Here is a 20,586-nt window from a genome sequence, read left to right on the forward strand (position 1 = left end):
AGTTCTTAGTATAGTCTTGGGTGACTGGAGAGCATTCTGTACAGCTAGTAAATGAGCTGTGCTAACTCAGTACCTCTCCACCCAATGACTGTAACTTGTTTTTGTTGAGGGGGTTGATTGCCAGTTTATCCTTTCAGGACCAGTACACAAAGACTCATGTCATTTAGTATTCATTTATCCATAAAATTGTCCAAAATTTAGGAAAGAGATTTCTTCATGGGTCTTCTCTTTTTATTTTATTTTTAAGATTTTATTTATTTATTTGAGAGAGGGAGAGAGCATGAGTGAGGGTGTGGGGCAGAGGGAGAAGGAGAAGCAGACTCCCCACTGAGCAGGGAGCCCAATATCAGGCCCAATATTCCAGGACCTTGAGATCGTGACCTGAGCCAAAGGCAGACACTTAACCGACTGAGCCACCCAGGCGCCCCATGCATGGGTCTTTTCTAATAAAAGTTATCTTTTTATCTGCACAGCAGAGAAAGAAGCCCTCTTTCAGATCTCTCAGTTCAATACCCCAAACCTTTAGTGAATGACTACTGTGCGCATGGTGTATGTTATTTTTGACAAGAGTACCACAATAAAGACATAGTCCCTGCCTTCACAGAAGTCAGGGTATCAGAGGTGTCAATGTGTATACCCCTAATGGCAAAGCATATTACAGATTCTATAAAAGATAAAACGTGCTTAGGGATTCCTAGGTTGGGGAACTGGTACCATGGGAGTCCTATGCAGCAGGAGGCATGTGGGGAAAAGATAAAGGGTTTGGTTTAGCTGTTGGAAGTGTCTGTGGAGAGGGCACTGGAGAGGCAATTGAGAACAAGGTCAGGGCTGAGATACAGATTTGGGGCTCATCCATAAATGGCTGCTGAAACCATAAAGCATTGTACTTCCCTAGGGAGACTAGGGTTTCAACCTCGGCACTATTGACATTTTGGTCTTTATAATTCTTATGGGAGGGCTGTCTTTTGCATGTAGGAAATAGCATCCTTGGCCTCCACCCACTGGATGCCAGGAGCACATCCCCCCCCCCAGTTGTGACAACCCAAAATGCCTCCATATGTTGTCACATGTCCCTTGGAGGGCAAAATCAGCCTTGCCTCATAGAGGACTATTGCTCCAGGAGAGTGCAGTGTCCGAAGGGACAACGGCCACGGGTGGAAACTTGTGGCTCTAAAAGCACAGTTAGAAAGGGAAAGAGACACTGGGAGTGATGGGGGTGACTGTTACAGATGGGGTGGCCAGCAGTGTAATAGTCTACAAAGGGTTTGGAGACAAAAGAGGCCTTGGCAGTGGTGAGAGCTTTATGATCCTTTAGGGAGCAATTCCAGTTGCACCTCCTGAATGTGCCTTTTCCTTGTTTTCCAGCCCTTCCCAGAGAGGTACAGGAGTAAACTGCCACTTGGGCCATAAATAAGGTTGGGATAGATGTCAGGCACCCCCAAAGTTTCCCTGGTTGCTTTGCAGGCTGTTAATATTCCTCTTTCACTATTTTCTCATTCTATTTTCTCTATTAATCTCCTTTTTCATTTGCAAAGTGCTTTAGCAGAAATACAGAAATATATATCCAGATTATTTAATCCCAATAATAACCCCGCAAAGCAGCTTTCATTCTTCTTCCCATTTTGCAGATGAGGAAACTGGAGCTCCTAGAGGGAAGTGGCTTGCCCAAGACTACACAGCCAGGGAGTAGTAGAGCTGATACCTAAACCTTCTGGTCACACAGGGACTGAGAACATTCTTCATCGCACCATGATTCCTTCTTTGGCTACAATGCCTACCTACCACCTAGCATTTTTCTTTGCAAAGTGACTGATACTCCATTTCTCCATGGAGCCTTCCTTGATCTTGCACCTTGCCCATAGTACCATTTCTTTTTTCTTTTTTTCTTTCTTTTTTTAAAGTAAGCTGTAGGCCCAATGTGGCTTGAACTCACGCCCCCAAGATCAAGAGTCAGCATGTTCTTCTGACTGAGCCAGCCAGCCCCCCTACCCACCCCACTCCCCACCATATTACCATTTCTGCTCATTGTGCGTTGTTTGGTGCCTTACTGAATGGCTCTTCCTGTGAGGGTGCTAGCAAGGTGGTCTCTTGACAAAGGGAAGCATTGTGATGTGTATACAGGTGAGGCCAAGCCTGCAGGGATTCTGCACGGTGAAGAGGAGGATGAACAGGTTGCAGTTCCAACTGTGGGCGCTGGAGAATCTCCCTAATGGATGCTGGGTTTAGGCGAAGGGTTAGCTCCATCAGGGACATCAATGTATGTCCCAGGCTGGCAGTGGCATACTAGACCCCAGTAACTCCTCAACAACTGTAACCCTGATTTCCACCCTGGAAATCCTCCTCCATGTCTTTCTGCCCTCCTCAGCCATCCTACTCTGGCCCTTTGTTTCTTGGCACCTTTCATGTTTCTCTACCCACCATCACACTTAGCATCTGGAATTCTTAATAAGAGTAATCATCATAGCCACCATGTACTGAGGGCTGTCTCAGTACCAGGCACAGACAGTGAGGTAACTGAGGTTTAGAGATGTCACATCAGTCTGTCCAAGGCCACACGAATATTAAGGTATAGAACAGTGTGTCTAATAGAAATATAATTTGAAGCACATTTGTAATTTTAAATTTCCTACTGGCCAAATTAAAAGAAAAGAAACAGGTGAAATTTAACTTTTAAAATTTAACTCAATATACCTACAACATTATTTCAGCATGTCATCAGTATGTAAAATTACCGAAGAGATATTTACATTCTTTTTTGCATAGTAAGTCCTTGAAATACTTGGGGCACCTGGGTGGCTCAGTCATTTGAGCATCCCACTCTTGATTTCGGCTCAGATCATGATCTCAGGGTCATGAGATTGAGGCCTGGTGTAGGGTGCCACACTCAGAGGGGAGTCTGCTTGAGATTCTCTCTCCCTCTCCCTCTGCCCCTCCCCCTTCATGTGTGCGCGTGCTCTCTCTCTCAAATAAATAAATCTTAAGGAAAAAAAAAAGAAATACGGCGTGTACTCTTCCACCACTTCTCAATTCAGACTAGCCACAGTTCAAGTGCTCACCAGCCACATGTGGTCAGTGGCTACTGTACTGGACAGCACAAGGACAGATCAAGGATTCTGACCCACCTCTAAGGATGGTGAGAAGTGGGGCAGCCACATTCTCTGGGAAAGCAGGCTGGTACTGTCCACCAAATTTCAGGCTTGCAAAATATAATAATCTTATCCAATTGGAGATAAGATTTCATTATAAAGTAGAATAAAGCATCTCAAAACAGAGGTCCAAAATTTGTTAATTCCTTTAAGTAAGTATGTGTTAGAGAAGCTGACGTTTCCCTCTTAGAACTGACACTGATACTTCTGGGATGGGACAGGAATGTTTCTTCCATTTTGCATGGCCCTGTTATTGTTCTGTCTTAATAAATACCATCTGGGAAGACTAGATTTTCTGTGGCCTGGAGCCAGGTGGTGGAAAAATCCTTTGCTCTGGGGCCCTTCTCTGTCCATAGGGCAGGTCTCTGACCATTTCTCACGGGGCTCACCAATCCCTCATGGCGGGTCCTGAACGGACTATTGAACTCTGGAAGGAAAGAAGGGACTGGTAGGCCAGCATTTCCTGGTTCCAACAGTGGACAGGCCTTCCTCCCGGACACTGTGCCAGGCACACTGCATGTGCTAACCTTTTACCCCTCCCCACCATCCTCTGAGGTCAACATTAGCACCTGCAAGCCCCAGAGAGGTAAAGAGGTTCATTCAGGGTCACAGAGCTAGTAACCCAGAGCTTTCTGACACCATAGCCCCGGATCACAGCAGTCCAGCCTTTGGGGGTTTTAATACTTTCTGCCCACCCACGAACATGGGAACAGGGGTTGCCAGCAAGAAATTTTCATATCTGTGTTCTGTTTCCATGTGAACTACCCCTGGTGGGGTACTTAGAATTGACTTCAGTCTCTAAGATTTGAGATCAGATATTCAGGACATGAAAGAAAGAAAGAAGGAAAGAAAGAAAGAAAGAAAGGAAAAAAAGAAAGAAAGAAAGAGAAAAAAAGAAAGAAAAGAAAAAGGAGACAGCCTCCCTCTCTGTATCAGGAGGTCCAGCCTCAGGAAACTTAGGAGGGCTGCTCGATCTTTCTTTTCTTGTTCCTGACGAGTTAGAAGATCTTTGGTGCCCGGGAGCCCTGTGGCTTTAAGCCCGAGCCCTGGTTTGGGAGGAGACTGGGAGGGCGACGGAGGGTGCCCGCCTACCTGGGGGAACCTGCTGGAGGTGAGGCTGGAGCGGCTCGGGATGCGAGGCGGGCGGGGGCAGGCTGAAAGTTGGAGCAAGCAGGAAGTGAAGCGAGGGCGGCCCGGGAGGAAACAGACTAGGCGAGCCCCGTCGCGGACAGGCCCGAGCCGCTGGGAGACATGGTGAGCGAGCTGCGACCAGAAAGGGGCTGATTCAAAGACGAGTCAGAGTGGGCTGGGGGGGGTGGGTAGGGCGGGGATCGGGGGAGCTGGTGGCAAAGTCAGAGCGCGGGGCCAGGGCTGACTGTGGCCGCTCTTCTTTGACAACTTGGCTGCGTAAAGCTCCGAGCTGCCTGGACGGGTATTCCTGCTCCTGGCCTACTCCCTCCCTCCCCTGACCTCCGTGCTGCCCCGGAGCAGGGTTTCGGTGAGGGTATGTGTGTGTGTTGGGAGGGGGGGATCCGAATTCCAGGCGGGGAGTTGCTGAGAGGCCCTGCGTCTCCTCCTCCAGCCCGCCGGCCACCGGGTGTTATGACACCCCTGGGCAGCACCTCCGAAGTTCTCGGGGGCACATTCCAGTCCTGCGGCTGCCTTTCACTTTATTTCTATATAGAAACTCCAAGAATCCGTCTCCCTGCCCAGTCTCAGGAACTGGCGGCCCCCTCTCTCTAAACATGAGGAAGAAAGCTAAGGGTTTCTAAAAGAACCAGAAGTTGGTTCTCTGTTAGTCCATCTAGTTTGGATCCACGCTCCCTGGCCTGTTTCGGAGGTCGGGTGGGTCGGGGAGGGAGGAGCCTAAGAGTGGTTTTTCCCTCCCTGTTCAAAAACCTTATCATGAGCCAGAGGGAGACTTGCCCTCCATTTCCCCCAACACCCAGGCTGCTGTTTTATTTAATATCTGCTTAAGGAGGGCGGGCTGGCCTGGTGCCTGCACATGGTGCTATGTGTTGGCAAAAGCAGAAGTTCATGGCGCAATGGCCCTCCGGGGGGGGGGGGGGCTGGGGGGGCCTTGGAGCTTGGTTGCTGTTACTCTCCAGCTGCTTGCTGTCTTTTTTTTTTTTTTTTTTAAGATTTTATTTATTTATTTGAGAGAGAGAATGAGAGAGAGAGAGCATGAGAGGGGGAGGGTCAGAGGGAGAAGCAGACTCCCTGCCGAGCAGAGAGCCCGATGCGGGACTCAATCCCAGGACTCCAGGATCATGACCTGAGCCGAAGGCAGTCGCTTAACTAACTGAGCCACCCAGGCGCCCGCCAGCTGCTTGCTGTCTTGCAGTGAGAGGGGCTTGTGCCAGCACAGATATTTTTAATGAGGACCCTTTGGTAAATAGTGGTGGGCTTCTCCATCCTGAGATGCCAGCTTAGCAGTCCTCCGACCCCTGTGGAGGAGCGAGGCAACCGTGGAGTGGGATTTAGGGCTGTGTTTCTTTTCCTCATCAGGGGCTCGGGAGAACCTGACAGGAGACTTGATCTAGTCTGTCTAGCATCAGTACTCACCTTCTGGGGCTTCAAAATGCATTTGTTTTTGATTACATGAGTAATACATGAAAACATTCTCTTTGTAAACAGTTGAGGCATTAAAAAAAGCTAAAGTCCATCTCAGGCCTACCCCTCCCCTGGCCTCTGAGGCTGAGTCTCAGTTCCTCCCCCACTTGGCCTAATTAACCCCTGTGTTGCTGCCCAGGAGGAGGCCAGTGGAGGTGGGGGACATGACCATGTGCGGAACCTGCAGAGCGAGGTGGAGGGAGTCAAGAATATTATGACCCAGAATGTGGAGCGGATCCTGGCCCGAGGAGAAAACTTGGAACACCTCCGCAACAAGACAGAGGATCTGGAAGCCACAGTGAGATGGGGAGCCCACAGTTGGGGTGGGGGGTAGAGGAAGAGAGGGAGGGAGGATTGTTGGGGTTTGGGGGGTTGGTGGTGTTGGGGGCAAAATGCATAGGAGGGAAGTCTGCCTTTTCACTTGTTTTGGGAATTGACGAGCAAGTCCCCAGTTCGATTCTGCTGTACTCCACTGATTGGTACTGGGGTCCAGGGAATGGCTCCAAGGACTGGCGGGGGGGAAGGAGGGAGATGGGTGGGGCTGACTCTTGGAGGCGTTTTCTGAGACAGCTAAGATGGCCCAGTCAGCCCTCGCATTCTTAGGCTTCTCTCCCATGAAACTAATTTTTCCCTTTGAAGGCTGCCCTTGACAATCATTTGGACCTGACCTCCCCAGGACAAAAATATTGGCTCTGGAAAATCCTCCTAGGGCCTTTGGCCTTCTCTAGGAGTTACTAGGCAGGGGGGCGGGAAACTGTTAGAGTTTTGCTGAGTCTGCTTTAAAAAGAAGCTGGGAAGAGCAGTGAAATTCTTTGATCCAGGGGTCCTCTGCTAGCTGAAGGCTAGAATAATATCTCCCACACATCCTGCTAGACCTCATTCCTCTCTCTCTCTCTCTCTCTCTCCAGCCAGGGGCTGAAGCCAGCTGCTCAGGGAGGGAGTAACTCTAACAGAATAGTCCAACAAAGGTTGGAGGCTAAGGTTCCATGTCCACAGGAAGAGACACTGTGGCTTTCTGAGTCCTGGGCGTCATCTTGGGTATAGTCTCCCCCGGACTTAGTGTTTCTTTCCACAGCCTAGGCTGGGGAGCACGGCCCAGGGAAATGTAATTTCTGCAACTCGAGTTGAGGAGGAAGAGTAGCAGTTTCTCTCACCTCCAGCCTCCCTGCTGCGCTGGCCTGTCCTCCAGCTTCAGCGGTCCCCATGGGGCAAGGAGTCGTGGACCCAGGGAGATGCAGCCACCTGGAGCTTGCGCTGCTCGGCCCCAGTGTGTGCCCTCCCAAGGGCGGATTGTGCACAGTGTCGCACCCTTGGGTGTGAGCATATGTAAAAGGCCTCTCGATGTGCGTGACGGTTCAGGGGTGAGAAGAGAAGAGGGAAGGCAGGGGGCCAAGGGAAGCCCAAGAATTCTAAATTTGAGCCTGGCCCATCAGAGTGTCATGAAGGTGTATCTGTCAAGGTAGAAGGTCAGCATAGTTTTTTTGTGTAACAGTCTGTTCCCTCAACTGCTCACTTAAATATTGGGATGGATAGCATGTGGGCCTCTGTTTGTCCTCTTGTTCCGGTGGAAGGAGGCACTGGTTCACTCTGCCTTGTCCCCAACAGTCGGAGCACTTCAAGACCACATCGCAGAAGGTGGCCCGGAAGTTCTGGTGGAAGAACGTGAAGATGATTGTCCTCATCTGCGTGACTGTTTTTATCATCATCCTCTTCATTGTGCTCTTTGCCACCCATGCCATCCCAACCTAGAGAGCCCCTCGCCCCCACCCTCCTCTTCAGGGCAACCCTCCATCGTGGGTGCCAAAAAGGGCCCTCTCTCCCATCATTGCCTGCAGGGAGTGCTGCTGCGTCCTCCCGCCCTTCACTCTGAGGCCCCTCTGCCACACTGTCTGCCCGAGGCACCTTGGCCCCCCTGGAAGGAGAGAGCTGGACTGTGGCTATGTTTCATGGGCCTTCAGAGTTGGTTGGAGAGACCCCAGAAGGCCCAGCCTGGGGCTGGGAAACTGATGGTGGCCGGTGGGCAATAAAGACCTTTCAGTATCCCTACACATGTGAGGTAATTTCTCCCCTTCCATTTTGCCTTTGGCTCTTCTATTTCTTTTCTCCCTGGGGACACCCTCTGGCTGAGATTCTCCTATTTGAGGACCCATGGTTGGAGGGGTGGAGAGTGTAAGTTTGGAGAAGAAAGATGGAGTCTCCCCATCCTTCTCTATTTTCCATTCTTTGTCACAGGTCTTAAGAACCAGAATTTTTTGAGGCTCTCGGCATGTGGAAAAATCAAAACCATTTTAGGGTGGTATGCAACACTCCTAAGAGTGCCCCCTGGGGTCTTGCCATGTCCTTTTATTACTTTTCTGCTGGAAGTGTTAGCCGAGACAGGCAAGGGCCTCTTTCCATCTCTCTTCTGTGGCCCTGTTGCAGTCAAGAGTGAGGGGTTGGAGGAACTGGGCCACTTTTCCTTTTTGGTTCTGCAAAGTTCTTTTTATTTATTTATTTATTTTAATTGTTAAATTTAAGTAATCTCTACACCCAACATGGGGCTTGAACACACGACCCTGAAATTAAGAGTCACATGTTCTTCCGACTGAGCCAGCCAGGCGCCCCTGGTTCTGCAAAGTTCTATTTGTCTTTTGTCTGCCCCTGCCCTTTTGGGACTTAGCAGGGCCTCCGGGTCTCAGCTGAGGGAGCGAGCATCTCTCCTCACGGCTCGTGGCTGGGCCCAGTCAGTGTCACAGGACAGGGCCTATGGCCCTCCTTCCCCTCCATGTACAATGGGCCTCTTTGTCTTTGAGCTTCTCTCCTCCCCACCAGGTTCCACCTCATTGTCACTCTTTCCTGTCTTGGTTTGGGGAAAGGATTCTTGCCCTCTCTGTCCCTGTTTCTCCCGTGGGCTTTCCAATATTGAAAACAACCTGTATAGAAGGGATAGGGTTGGGAGACAAGATTTGGGACGACTCCTGGCAAGTCAGGTTCTGGAATCATACTCTGAAAACCAGGGAGGAAAAAAAAAAAAAAAGGCACAGAAAAGCCCTCAGGGCAGACTTTGTCCTATATCAGACTGTGATCATCTTCTCTCCTCAGGTCATTCCTGGACTCAAAGTCCACAGAACTGGGGGGAGACCTCTTCCTTGGGATCTAGATGGCCCAGGGTGGGAATGTGGGCTGTACTGTCACGGTTCAACTCAAGGAGGGAAGCCCTCAACCCCCTTCCCCAAGAGGGGCCACAGTTGAGATGGTGGGGGTGGCATGGGGTGGGGTAGAGAACAGGTGTCTCAGACTCCCCTGCAGAGGAGAGGGGGAGAATGGGTAGATTCAGCTCAGGAAGGCTCTGGAGGGGTGGCTTCGCCCATCCTCCCTCCCACTGAGGAGCAGGGTCATATGAGGGCAGGGCTGCAGCTGCCCTTGTGGTGAAGAGGAAATACAGAAAAGCCAGAACTAGCACCTTCTCCCTGGGGGTCTGTTCACACAACATACATTGTATAAGTGTACATACAACTGTAACAGACAGTGGTACCATTTTCGAAATATACAATTCAGCGGCAGGTAGTGCATTCACAATGTTGATTGCGAATAGTTTCTTTCGTTCTAAACTTTTCTTCGGGGAGTCGAGTTTGGGTTTGGGTTACCGGTGAATGCACTCACCCAGGTGGCAAAGACCCGGCCCGGCTGGCTGTTCGAGGCGTCTCTAGCACAGTGCCCAGCGTCAGCACCGATACAGAGGCTCGTGGAACGAGCGATACCTCCGCTCCGGAGCCCACTCCACTGTGCCCGGGTCACAGATTGGGCCCCCGACGTGTGGCCAGCGTGCAGCGCGAGCACCAGGCTGCTCAGGCGTGAGGCCCTCCGTTCCGGAGGCTGGGGGAGCCGTGCGAAGCCGGGCGGGGTGCCGGCAGCTTTCGCTTTGCGGCGGTCCGGGTCCGGGCTCCGGGCAGGCGCGCCCCCCGCCCCCGCCGGCCGCGGCCCCGCCCCTCCGCTTCCTCCCGGGTATCTGGCACCGCGGCCGCTGGGCGACAGAAGAGCCCGAGCTGGCGAGGCGGCGGCAGCAGCTATGGTGAGGGCCCGGGCGGGGCGGAGCCGGCCGGACGGGGGGCAGAGGGCGATGTGGGGGTGCGCGGCCGGAGGCTGAAGTCCGAGGGCTGGGGTGTCGTCCGGGACCCGCGCCGGTCCCCCCACACCCCCCCCACCGTGAGGTGGCCGCGGCCAGGAGCCGGATGGGGTCCCCCGGGGCGCGCAGGCTGGGAAGGGGAAGTTTGGCCGCCTGCGCGCAGTGTGCATGACTCCGGCTTCCCCCTTCCCTGAGCCAAGTGGTTAGGAGCCCGGCCTTCGGAGTCAGACTCCGGGCTGAGATCCTGGTGGTGGCCACTTACTGGCTCTGTGACCCCGGGCCAGTCACTTAACCTTCCCGAGCCTTCTTTTCCGCATCTGTGAAGTGGGGTCAGCAATACCTGATTCACTGGGTCCTTGCGAGGTTAAGAGAGATACAATGGCAGAGCCCTGCCTGGCACCCAGAACCTGCTCCTCAGGAGTGGTAGGTAATGTGATGACCTCTTCAGCCCTGCCCGGAGCCGTGAGAAGCCAAGTGTGGCCCGGGAGTTGGAAACCTGAGCAGATGGGGTGGTAGAGGCCTTGCCAGCGCCGTGGCAGGGTATTGGAGGGCATACTCCTTTCCCTGCGGAGAGATAAAGGGAGATGTTCACCATAAAAGTTCCCCTGAAGTTATCAGACTATGGCACAGTCCTGGCTCTCTCCTAACCTCTACCGAGGGACACATTCTTGAGGTGAGTCATCCCCCACTCCAGCCGCAGACTCTGGCCTGTGTCCCCACTTGCCATCTCTAAGGCAAAGGTGTCAGCAACAGGACGTGCCAGTAGCTTTCCTCCATCCCTGGACTCCTAGGAAGATAGGCTGGGCAGGAAGCAGGCTTGGTGCTTTAAGCTTCTGCCCTGGAGAAACTGGCAGAGGTGTGATGGATGTGGCCTGGCTGGGGGTCATGATGCCTGGATGGCCTCATCTCTAGGGAACCAGAGGCAGGAAGAGGAAGCGGGGCAGGAAGGTTGCACTGAGCTCTAAGGCCACGCCAGGAAACTGAGGGAGGCTCCAAGAATGGGACAAAGCTCCGAGCCCACTTCCCAGCATGCAGGGCAAGGGATCGGGCAGGGCTAGGGGTGGGCTTCCAGTCAGCCTTGAGCACTTGGGGAGAAGAGGAAACTCCTGAAGTGAAGGCTGAGGCCAGGATAATTTATGGGGCTTCATCTGAGGCCAACAGTGGATCAGAGCCTGGGGGGCGGGGGTACCTTGATTTTTCTCCCCTCCCGGCTCCTGGCCCCATCCCTCTGTTTCTTTCACACCTGCCCCTTTCTCTGGCACCACCTCTTTCCCTTTCTTCTTCCCACCCGTTTCCCTGCCTGGTCTTTCTTCCTCGTCCTCTCCTCTGATTCATTCAGTCAACAAGCATTTCTTGGGCATTTCCTCTGTGCCGGATGTGGTGACCGGTATAGGGCAGAGAGCAGGAGTAAATAGTGATGGGAAAGATGAAACCTGAATGGGTAAGGGCTTGAATTCATTCATCCTATAGATGGTCCTCTCTCCTGCACTGTCCAGTGAATGTGGGATTTGAGCCACGGGCTTCCCTCATATAGCACACAAGTTGACTTGTGTCAACTTGTCATTAAAAAGTCTGGGGAGTCTTTGGCCAGCCAGCTAAAGGACTTGACCCCCCTTTACCTGCATTCACTTTAGCACCGTGGTTAAGAATGTGATTCTTGGAGTCTACACTGGTTCCACTCCCGGATCGTCTACTTACTGGCTGTATGACCTTGGACAGGTGATTCAACCCCTCTGAGCCTCAGTTTTTTATAAAACTGGGATAATAGCATGCCTTCAGTGGATTGTTGCGAAGATTAAATAAGATCAGGTGAACAAACAGCAGGCACTGTGCTTAGCTCAGAGTATGTGCCCATTGGATGGTGGCTGTGTTCACCGTCAAGACCTAGAACCTTCTCAACAGCCTGCAGTGCCTGGAGGACATAAACTCCATGCAGGTTATTGAAGGCCCAGGTGATGTTCTGTATTTAGGTTAGAGACAAGGGCACACGTTTGCAATAAGGAAGAGCTTGCTTGTCTGGGTATTTTGTAAAATTATTTAAGAGGTTTTATTGATCACAGGTATTGAACAGTTCTTGAGATCTGATTGCTTAAAAAAAAAAAAATCAGCAAGGGAAACTTTGGCTCCATCCACAATAATAGCTATTATTTACTGAGCATTTAGTATGTGTCAGGGATTGTGCTAAGCACTTTGTAACAGGTCACATGCGTTAGCTAACGTGGTAGATATCATTCTTGTCGCCACTTTACAGATGAGGAAGTGGAGGGTCGGAAAGGTCTCGTAGTAGGTGAGGGGCAAAGGCAAGATTTGAGGGAACCAGGGCTGCAGTGCAGAGCCCCGGCCCTTAGCTCTGAGCTCAGGTGAATGCTGACCTAGGAAGGAGCTGGTACACCCCTTCGCTGCCCCCTGTCCTGTGACTAGGACAGTGGTGACAGCTGCAACAGGGTTTGTTTGGCACCCGCCAGGAGAGAAGGGAGACAGGAGAGTTAGGACAGGGAGGTTGGGAGAGCTTTGTTTTCAGAGGAACCAAGGGTATGTGGCCTTGAAACACCGGAACTATTTGAGGGTTGTAGGTGGGATATTCTGTACAGAGGGTAATGGTCTGTGGAGAACATTTCCCGTGTAACTGCCACCCCCTGTCTGCCAACCACGCGGCTGCTCCGCACTCCACCGCGCCCCCTCAGCCCTGCAGACCCCAGGCAGGGCTGCGATGCACCCCTCTCAGCCCCCCTTCGTCTCTATGCTTTATTTATTTGACACACACACACACACACACACACACAGAGCACAAACAGGGGGAGCGGCAGGCAGAGGGAGAAGCAGGTTCCCCACTGAGCAGGGAGCCGGATGCGGGGCTCCATCCCAGGACCATGTGATCATGACCTGAGCCGAAGGCAGATGCTTCACCGACTGAGGCACCCAGGCGTCCCTAGAGAAATTACTCTGAAGCCCCCCTCCGCTGTCCCCCTGGGCTCAGAAGTCTACACTAGGTCTTGTTCCAGTCTTCCGTCCAAGTGAGTGTCTTCTTCTGGACTTCCATTCTGTGTGTTCGCTGGCCCCACCCTGCCCCTCCGCCCTTACCCTCGGCCCGGTCTGTCCCTGCGGAATGCCCCAGCTCCGCCCCGTCCTGCAAGGGCTCCTCCCCCCGGGGAATCCGCTCTCTGAGGGGGGCTCCGACCCTCAGCGTTGGCACCTCACCGCACAACCCTCCACTCTTCCCTACCCGTGTCACATATGTCCCTTTCCCCCAGCCTATAGTGAGCTTCTTAGGAACAGGCACAACGCATTCAGAAATGTTTTTTCCCCGTGTCCACTGTGTGCCAGGCACTATGCCGAGTTCACTACGGCTGGACGGAGCGTGGCCCGGTCCCCTGGTCCCTTACCTCCATCCCCATCCTGTAGTTCTTCATTTCTCCCCGTGCCAGCAGAGACCTGTGCATGTAGTATCCTTTCTCCTCTGGTTCAGGGAGGCCAAGGAGGGCCAGGGGGTTAAGCCTGAGGCCTCTGTGTTCCCTGGAGCGAATGTGTTCATTTTGGCCCGGTCCCACCTCAGCCCGGACAGGCCTGGCTTCGCAGCAGGAAGCACAGCCAGGTCTCCTGGAGAATGTGACCCAGTGCCATCCCGTGTTGGAGCATCAGAGAACAACAGCTGTGGTTTTCATAGCGGAAAAAATAATATTCAGCATCCCACCAACCTCTAGCCGTGATTGTCATTTGGAAGCTTTGCCCATTCTCAGGTTTTGGCCCTGGCGCATTATGAAGGTGGGGATGCCTGGGACTGTGTGGACATGGGCCGTGGGAGTTTGTTGACTACCACGGTAGTGAGAATAGTGCTGATGATGGCTGACTGAGGACAATGTACAGATGAGCGCAGCCCCCCTGCTCTCGGCATTATTGCTCCTTGCTCCCCGGTCACTGCTCCCCAGCCTGGGAGTGCACCCCTCTGGCATGGTTTGCCTGCCCCTCTCCAAGCAGGTTGCTTTTCTAGTTCATGGGTAAATATTGACCTACTTGGGTTTCAGATGCCTGCCCCTCGAAACTCCTGCTGGGCTGGATAAACACACTGGGATGACATCCCTTGAAAATAAGAGTTGCTTTTGGATGAGCTATAATGCGATTGACCCACTCACTGAGTCCTTGTAATGGTCAGCACTGTGCTGGCCCCCCTGGGCCACCGGGATGGGAGCAGACAAAGGTAGTCCCTTCCTCTGGGGCTTGTGGTCCAGTTGGGGAGATAGGACTCATATACTGGGAATGCTTGCAGGCTGTGTGCAAGGCAGCTGCAAGGATCCTGAATGTGAATTCTTGCCTGAGTAGGAGTGGCCCTCTGTGACCACCAGATCTTTCCCCTTTCTCTGGTTTTAAGTGGAATTCAGTCAAGTGCCAAAATGTCTGTTGCAGACAATGGGCAATGTGGTCTGGCAGGAAAAGGAGCTTGGCCAGTGCTCTGTGGGGAGGAGATGAGAACAGGGATGGGCTGCAGCGGACTAGGCTGGGAGGAGGGAGCTGCTGTGGTTTGTGAATCTGCTGGGATTCAGCTGCTCATCCCTGGACCTGCTCCTGGACTTCCAGCTCTTACTGGGGCCTCCTGCCTTGGGTCTCTCTCAGTTGCCTGTGTCCAAAGCCCAGTCCCTTTCTTGCTTGTGACACACGCTCTCTTCTCCCCTGTTCTCTCAGCACTCCCCACCCCTCCCACGCTTGGACCCTGCGCCTCCCTTCTTAGTCCTCTGAAATGAGCTGGGTTCTTTTGTCAGGTGTGGTTGCTGCTAAAGCTGAGAGGTCTAAGAGTTGGTCTCATCTCTGTGAGTTGGACCCCAGGGAAGATCCTGGGTAGCTGGAAGGCTGAGGCCAGAGGCCAAGGAGGCTGAGGTTTCCAGGCAGACAGGGAATCAATTTTGAGCACTGATGTGGGAGTAGGGTCATGTCAGGAGGCAGAACTGGCCTGACCAGTCAGAAGGAGGTCTGATCTTTTCAGTTGGTTTCTGTGTGTCTGTGGGGTTAGGCAGAGGTTATGATGCATGGTGGTCCAAAGCCCAGGGTAGAAGTCATCCTAGAGCAGGTGAGGAAAGTATCTGCTTTGTGGGGCAGGGGTGGGGTGAGATCCTGGGAAGTTTCCATCCGGGGGCATCTTAGAGGAAACTGAGATGCTGTAGCCAAGGCTGACCTAGGACCTGCCTTGATGGGCACAGAGAGGAATCTGTGAGATCAGAGGCATGCCACACACACTCAGGAGACCAGTCCTTCACTCTATACATATCATACCCTTACCTGAAAGATGCTATTCGCCCTACCCATACACGCCCCCCCCACACACAGCAGGGACAAGGAGACCTCTAGGTCTCAGGATCAGATGAGGGCCGGCTGGGGGCCTCATGTGGTTCTGACCTTGGGCTTGGTGCCCAGGCAGGGACAGAGTTGGAACGGTGCCAGCGGCAGGCGGATGAAGTGACAGAAATCATGCTCAACAACTTTGACAAGGTCCTGGAGCGCGATGGGAAACTGGCGGAACTGGAGCAGCGTTCAGACCAACTGCTGGACATGGTGTGAGGCCTGGGGAAGCAGGGATGGGGTGGGAGAGGCCAGGGGGAGTCCTCAGAGAGAGTTCTCAGGCTGTGCTCAGGGTCTCCAGGCCCTTGGTGGGGCCTGAGGCTTGCCTGAGGGCCAGTGTGGGACCTATGGGTTTGTAGCCTAGATTAGCTCCAGATAGGCCTCATGAAGTCAAAAGTCCTTGGTTTGAAGCCGTGGACCTTCCTGAAGGTTGAGGGCTGGTATTGTTAACTGGGCGTGAGCCTGTAGGGGTGCGAGTCCAGGGCTACACAGTGTCTGAGACCAGGAGTCAGGTTGGGAGGGTCCCAGGGTGGGCGATGTGGAGAAGGGGAGCAGAGAGGCTGGGAAGATACAAATTAGGCCTTGCTGGGGTCGGGGGGCGGTGGGGGGTTGGGAGAACCTGGCCCTGGGGTTCCGGGGAAACCACTAACTCCCACCCTGTGTCTGGGGATGTTCACAGAGCTCAGCCTTCAGCAAGACAACCAAGACCCTGGCCCAGAAGAAGCGCTGGGAGAACATTCGTTGCCGGATCTACTTGGGGCTGGTGGTGGGCGGTGGCCTGCTCGTCCTCCTGATTGTGCTGCTGGCCATCTTTCTCCCACAGGGCAGTGGGGGCAGCAGTGCCCCACAGGCCCAGGACGCAGGCGTTGCCTCAGGGCCTGGGGACTGACCCAGCCGGGCCTGGAGGAGAGGCCGCGTGGCCGCACTGGCTGGTCCTGGTCTCCAGAGAACCCTGGCGTTTGCTCCCATCTGAGCCACCCAACTGAGCACTGAAGAGCAACCCTGATATGTGCACCTTTGCATCGCCTACCACGCCACAGACTGGCCCTTGCGGGCAGCCTGCTGCACTGGCCACTGCCAGGCCGGCCCCACTTGGAGCTCAGTAAAAGCTGCTGTTTGGTTAAAAGTTGCTGCTTGGTTAAAAGCTGGTGTGTGTGTGTGTGTATGTGTGTGTATGTGTGTGTGTATGTGAGTGTGAAGCTCTCCATGTTGGTTCATCCTGCTCTGCCTCCACTCTTGGGGTTGCTTAAAAAGTCGGTAGAAGGACTTCACCCCTGGGAGGTGGCCCCTTTCCTTTTCCTTCTGTACTTGATCCAACCCTACCCAGACAGATCCTTCTGGAGTGCAGGTGCAAAGACAGAGTGGCTCCCAAACCAGACCCTTCACAACCAGGGCCCTCTGAGCCTGTTTCCTTCAGAATGAACTCTATTCTTTTTCTGATGTCTTGAGGATGCTCAGAATAGAACTCCAGAAGAGGAAAGCACCTCAAAGGTTTTTTATCTCACAAGGCTCTCACTTAAAAAAAAAAAAAAAGATTTTAGGGGCGCCTGGGTGGCTCAGTTGGTTGGGCGACTGCCTTCGGCTCAGGTCATGGTCCCGGAGTCCCGGGATCCTGGGATCATGACCTGAGCTGAAGGCAGCTGATTAAATAACTGAGCCACCCAGCCCTCCCCCCTCCCCCCCCCGCTAAGCCTCTCATTTTTTAATAGACTTTTCCCTCTCTGAACACTCCGTCCTCAATTTCTCTCCTACATTCTTCCTCAAGCTTTACACCTGATTACAGATGGGGCCAATAGCAGTGAACATGGGAAGGGCTTCTCCCGTGCTGTAACGCACCATCACAAAGGATAGCCTAGAGTTTGCCCTGTAGGCAAGAACTTGGCCTTTTCAAAGCTCCAGGGCCACACAGGGCTAAGCTGGCAGGGCCTCAGGGTCACAGGAAAGATGACTGGGTAAAAGGCCATGGAAGAAAGAAAGACTGCGGGATCTGGGCAGTCTCTGCCTGGGCTATTTGACTGCACCTCAAAGTCAAGTGTGGGTGGAAGGGGAATTCAGAGTCAAGTGTGTAACAACAGAAGCAGTTCCTTGTTAGGTAAAGTGAGGGCTTCTGACAGAGAAACAAGAACAAAGCTGAGAGCTGTGTGGAGCTTTACCTCTCACAGAACTTGCTACTTCCACGGGGCTCATTACCATCTTCTTTTTGGAAAGATGGGAGAAAACACTTGGCCCTGTAGTTGGTCAGCAACACCACTTAAAGGCCATGTGAATTTGGGCAAGCCACTTCTGAGGCTTGGGTTTTACATATGTAAAAAGGGACATACTTAACTCCCAGAACAATTGTGAGGATTACTTATGTTGTGTGTAAAACATCTGTCAATGTAATGGTTCTAGATGCCAAATAAATGATAGCTATCATCCAAATCATTTAGTGCAGTTCTCAACCCTGCCTCACATTAGAATCACCTGCAGAACTTCTAAAAATACTACCCCTAGGCCTAGATCAGTGAGTACCAGAGCTAAGATTTAAATCCAAGTCTGTGGGATGTCTGGGCACCATCCATTAGCCACTGGCCTACACAGCTTCCTTATGGGGCCTAAATCAGTTAAATCAGACTCTTTGAGGGTAAGTATCTGACGCAGGGTTATTTCCCCCTAAAGCTGCAACCCCTCGTTCTCTCTCCAGGATAGTCATGGGTAGCCAGGGAGGCAAACCGCTTATTGAATTCAAGCCACTGATTTCACAGAAGCTCGGGGAGAGGCTGTGCAAGGGGCTGAAGGTCACACACATAGTCCCATGTGAGGGTAAGGCCCCAGATTCCCCAGCAGGGCTCTTCCCTCCCTCGGTGGGGGAGTTTTGCCCCACCCTTTATTGTGCCTAACACAGAAGAGATAAGTAGGAAATTTTTGTTTTGCGGGTCAGAGGGGAATCAAGAGCCAACTCCTGAACCACTTAGAGAGCAGCGGGTGCAGAAGTACCCGGCGGGGACCGGGCAGAGCAGCGGGAAACGCCGTGATTCCAGGTTGGCAGTACCCTGAGCCCCTGCGCCAGCGCCTCGCTCTCTGGAGGGCCTCTAGCATCTGCACGTCCTAGGCCCTCTGAGCCGCAGAACGGACTGACACGACCCCTACAGCCCCGACATCTGGCTTTCCAGGGCGCTGTGGACGCGAAGCACACGTCACTCCCAGACCGCCTACCCTAGGTTCGGAGTCCAAAACAGATGTTTTCTGACCGGCCCTGGCCCCTGCCATTGGCTTTAGCCTTTGGTCACCTGATCTACTCGAGCCACGAGAGGCAGCAGAATTAATACTTCCGCTTTCAGTGCCCCTAACGAGCCTCTGTGCCCGCCTTTTGGATGCTCTGATTGGTCTTCCTCTCTCAGGCCCGCAGCTTATTGGCCAGCTCCGCGGGGCCGCAGTCTAGTGGGGTGCGAAGGCTGTGTCAGACAGCCCGGCTGCCATGGCGTCCTATTTCGATGAGCACGATTGCGAGCCGTTGGATTCCGAGCAGGAGGCCCGAACCAATATGCTGTTGGAGCTCGCAAGGTGGGTGCGCGGTGCTGGGAGGTGGGGGCCCAGGTATCAGGTTTCTGGGCTGGGGCTGGCTGGAGAGGGCGGATTATATGGGGCAGAGATTCTGGGGAGGACGGATGAATAATCTGGAGAGTTAGTCCGGAGACGAGATTCGAGGAAGGTCGATAATTTGGATCATCCGTGGTTGGGCCGGGCAAGGGGATTGTGGGAAAGGCTGGAGCTGGCGAATAGGGGGGAGTCAGGAGCGGGACGGTAGCCGGTTCTAGCAGCTACGGGAGAAGACGGGTCATGGGGTCAGGAGAGAGGCCTTGTGGGTGTGAGTAGGTACATTCGTTAGGAACAAGCACGGAAGTCCAGACTGCCGCTTGGAATCTGGCTTTACCGGGTCATTTCCACTTGGCCTGAGTAACTTTTCTGAGCCTGTTGCCTCATGTGTAAAATGGGACTAAACAGCTTGCATGCTTGGGGTTGTCTTATAGCAACTCCAAACCATTTCCCACTGTGCTTTTGATCTACTGAGCACTTTTGTGGGGTAGCTGTTAGTACTAGCTGTTCAGGGTATTTATCTGTTAATGCCTAGTGGATTGTGGGGGCAAAGAGAAAGGATGGTTTTCTTTGGTTCTGAACATGCGTCATTCTTCCCAGGTCACTTTTCAATAGGATGGACTTTGAAGACTTGGGGTTGGTAGTAGATTGGGATCACCACCTGCCTCCACCTGCTGCCAAGGCTGTGGTTGAGAACCTTCCCAGGACAGTCATCAGGGGCTCTCAGGCTGGTAAGAACACTAATTCTTACTGCTGTTTGGCGCAGGCGTGCCAGACCCACCCCCTCCCAAGCTAGACTGGTCTAGCCCTTCAGTTTTCCAGGTCAGGTTGGGGCAAGAATGTTCTTCAGGAGTGGGAGCCGGGAGGTAGGGCCTGTAGCAGCTCTCCTGATCAGCACTCCCTCCTAAAGAGCTCAAGTGCCCCGTGTGTCTTTTGGAATTTGAGGAGGAGGAGACTGCCATTGAGATGCCTTGCCATCACCTCTTCCATTCCAACTGCATTCTACCCTGGCTAAGCAAGGTACTGCTTCCTTTCTCTCAGCCCTCACCCTGCCCTGGGCCCAGTTTTCAAGCCTCTTTCTGTTTATGGACTTTTAGGGGATCAGAGAAGGGAGAGGGGTAGGGGTGGGAACTGGGAGCAGGGGATGGATATTAGCTGATGAAGACCAGACCTGGGCTGGAACACTGCCCTCCTTTTCTCAGACAAATTCCTGTCCCCTGTGCCGCCATGAGCTGCCCACTGATGACGACACTTATGAGGAGCACAGACGAGATAAGGTAGGGGCTGGTGGTAAGTGGAGAGGTCGGGTGGTAATGGGAACCCCCCAGTCCCTGTCCTCAGTGTTCTCATTCCCTACCTTAGTAGCCCTGGGTCGGCCTCAGGGTCCCTGGCTCTGGTTGTCTTCCTGGTGACTTTGGCAAGGGACAAGAGCCTTGGCAATGTATATGCTAGGGGCCTGAACACAGTGATCGGCAGCCCCATGATAGCTGTCCCATTGCTCCACCCACAGGCCTTCAGGTATGGCCCATGCCCAGTGTGCCCTCTTTCCTTCAGGCTCGCAAGCAGCAGCAAAAGCACCGACTTGAGAACCTCCATGGAGCCATGTACACATGAGGTGCCTGGGGCGGAGCACCTGTCTGCCACAGCATCTTCCTCTTGCACCTGAATCCTCATTAAAGATTTCTTTACCCACCCTGCACTGCATTGCTCACAGGCCTGGGCAGAGTCTCTGCACCCTGCATAAGGTCCCTACTGCTACTGGGGAAGAGAGGCCTGAACCACAGAAAGCACCAGGCTGTGTGTCCCTTCCTGCCAAGC

General features: G+C 53.2%; 3 protein-coding genes across 3 annotated transcripts; all 3 read left to right on the forward strand.

The window, feature by feature from the left end:
* Window positions 1-4,222: 4,222 nt before the first annotated feature.
* Window positions 4,223-7,805, forward strand: VAMP8 (vesicle associated membrane protein 8). Its single transcript, XM_031022172.2, has 3 exons — window positions 4,223-4,400; window positions 5,899-6,057; window positions 7,365-7,805. Exons 1-3 carry the CDS (start codon window positions 4,398-4,400, stop codon window positions 7,506-7,508), a joined length of 306 nt encoding a protein of 101 aa, XP_030878032.1. The 5' UTR covers window positions 4,223-4,397; the 3' UTR covers window positions 7,509-7,805.
* Window positions 7,806-9,676: 1,871 nt separating this feature from the next.
* On the forward strand, window positions 9,677-16,318 carry VAMP5 (vesicle associated membrane protein 5). The gene is made up of 3 exons (XM_006750849.3): window positions 9,677-9,810; window positions 15,268-15,405; window positions 15,872-16,318. The coding sequence occupies exons 1-3, from the start codon at window positions 9,808-9,810 to the stop codon at window positions 16,079-16,081; spliced, it is 351 nt and encodes a 116-aa protein (XP_006750912.2). The 5' UTR covers window positions 9,677-9,807; the 3' UTR covers window positions 16,082-16,318.
* Window positions 16,319-18,583: 2,265 nt separating this feature from the next.
* RNF181 (ring finger protein 181) lies at window positions 18,584-20,460 on the forward strand. The gene is made up of 5 exons (XM_006750850.3): window positions 18,584-18,735; window positions 19,369-19,499; window positions 19,679-19,788; window positions 19,971-20,045; window positions 20,323-20,460. The coding sequence occupies exons 1-5, from the start codon at window positions 18,650-18,652 to the stop codon at window positions 20,380-20,382; spliced, it is 462 nt and encodes a 153-aa protein (XP_006750913.1). The 5' UTR covers window positions 18,584-18,649; the 3' UTR covers window positions 20,383-20,460.
* The last annotated feature ends 126 nt before the right edge of the window (window positions 20,461-20,586 follow it).

Source organism: Leptonychotes weddellii, chromosome 10 (assembly GCF_054177405.1).
Source record: "Leptonychotes weddellii isolate Sample4059 chromosome 10, ASM5417740v2, whole genome shotgun sequence".
Taxonomy (NCBI): Eukaryota; Metazoa; Chordata; class Mammalia; order Carnivora; family Phocidae; genus Leptonychotes; species Leptonychotes weddellii.